This window comes from Sinocyclocheilus grahami, unplaced genomic scaffold, assembly GCF_001515645.1.
Source record: "Sinocyclocheilus grahami isolate Dianchi unplaced genomic scaffold, SAMN03320097.WGS_v1.1 scaffold436.1, whole genome shotgun sequence".
Taxonomy (NCBI): domain Eukaryota; kingdom Metazoa; phylum Chordata; class Actinopteri; order Cypriniformes; family Cyprinidae; genus Sinocyclocheilus; species Sinocyclocheilus grahami.
The window spans coordinates 375032-377017 of record NW_015505615.1 but is presented as its reverse complement, the minus strand read 5'-3'; the positions used below and the strand labels follow the sequence as shown (position 1 = coordinate 377017).

At 36.8% G+C, this 1986-nt stretch overlaps 1 protein-coding gene across 1 annotated transcript in view; it reads left to right on the top strand.

Moving 5' to 3' along the window:
* The window catches only part of LOC107551862 (coagulation factor X), a 15546-nt gene that overhangs the window by 8298 nt on the left and 5262 nt on the right, over positions 1-1986 (top strand). The window contains exons 3-5 of the mRNA XM_016233619.1: positions 1264-1288; positions 1407-1520; positions 1670-1804. Of these exons, the coding sequence (XP_016089105.1) occupies positions 1264-1288; positions 1407-1520; positions 1670-1804 (274 nt within the window). The remainder of the gene's footprint in view (positions 1-1263; positions 1289-1406; positions 1521-1669; positions 1805-1986) is intronic.

Genomic DNA, 1986 nt, shown 5'->3' with positions numbered 1-1986 from the left:
TCTATCTATCTATCTATCTATCTATCTATCTGTCTGTCTGTATGTATGTATGTCTATCTATCACTGATCAAGGGTGTGTATCGTGTTCAGTGTTTCTGGACAGGCGTGATGCCGTTCATCTGCTCAGGAACCGAAGGGCAAACGTCTTCCTGGAGGAGATGAAGCCCGGGAATCTGGAGCGCGAGTGTTATGAGGAGCGCTGCTCTCTGGAGGAGGCGGCCGAGATCTTCCAGAGCAGAGAGAAAACGGTACCGTCACACCATATTGTCTTATTCTGCTCTGCATGGGCTTCTTGTGCTGACATACGGCTCTTTGGAGATTAATTAAGGTCTTTGTGATGTTTCATCAGGTTCATCAGATCACAGTTTTGGTTTCTGGGCTCTTTAAAGCAGTGCTTCTCAACTTCTTTTTAATTGTTTTTATTACTAATACATTATAATTTATTATTAGTAGTAGTTTTTACTAAAAAAAATAGCAATTTCTATATCTGTTGTAACCTCTGAAGTATTTCAGAGCGTGACATAATTAGAAAAAACGTCATAATAAAATGTTTGCATGGCTTTTACAAGTCTAGAAATCATACATCCAGCTCAGATTATATCTTGATATTTAGATGTTTTCGCTTATTTTCACTTATGTATTGCATTGCATTATATGTTTGATCATTTAAATCTCATCTTACTAAGTCATATTATTGGAGATATAGAGTGACGACTGATATTTATATCATTTTATGTAAGTATCTGCTGTACTGTTATAAAGATTGCACTTATTTACAGTACAAGCTTCAGAATCTTTTTTTTGTCTTCACTAAATTACATAGTTTGAGACTCTGAATAAAAATTGTTTTTTTTCCTCCATATTCTAATTATATCAGACTTTCAGACTATATGAGCCATAAAAACCAGATGGATCAAATATAATACTCAACAAAAATCATATATGCAAACTTTTAAAATATTTTGTTCAATAAACGTTTTCATAACAAACAAAAAAAAGATTTTTCTGACTATTATTTAATATGTCAGGATTTACAGGGTTAACTCATTTACAGACCCCTGGTTGAGAAGCACTGCTTTAAAGCTGCTACATGCAGATTAATTTCTAAAGAACCAGAGAATAAAAAGATCTTTGTGTCACTTAAAGATTCTTCTATGACATCAGACCTTTTAAAAAATCTCTTTAGTTCTAAATGGAACTTTTATTTTTAAGAATACAATCCCATCATTGTCGTCTGACTCTCATGTTCCTGTGTTCTTATAGATGGAGTTCTGGTACAGATATCAGAGTAAGACTTTTCTTTATTAACCAGTTCAAGCCACTCTGCTGAAAGTGTTTCTGAATAAACCCTGAAGCCTCATCCTGACAGATTATGATGGAGTTAAATGAGTTGTTGTCCTGTGTAGATCAGAATCTGTGTGGCTTTAACCCGTGTCTGAATGGAGGAATCTGCAGCGAGGGCCGCGGCGTGCGCGAGTGTCTCTGTCCTCCGCAGTACAGCGGGCCGAACTGTCAAACAGGTTCACTGGAAACCTCTCACTGCATGCTGCGTTCGTCTGGATTTACTGCAGAATACACACTGCATTGTTCAAAAATAGTTTGAGCAGTTGACTGCTTAGTCTTTCTTCGGAACAAACAGTAGGTTGACCATGTGTCTGTGTGTGTTCAGAGGTGTTTGACTGTAAGTTTAAGAACGGAGGGTGTCTGCATTACTGCAGTCAGTCAGAGCAGACGGCAGGTGTTGTGTGCAGCTGCGCAGACGGTTACCAGCTGGATGAAGACGGACGGAGCTGCAGTCCATCAGGTACAAACACAAACCTCTACTCAACTGAAGTGCTTAAACAAGTACAATTCATTTATTAGAATTGTATTTATCTTTTTTTTTTTTTTTTTAATTATGAAAAACTTTGGGTTGTTAAATTTTTACGGGTTTGTCTTAATCTCGTTTCACCTTAAAATCAAAGAAATTATTTTTTTGGGCATTAA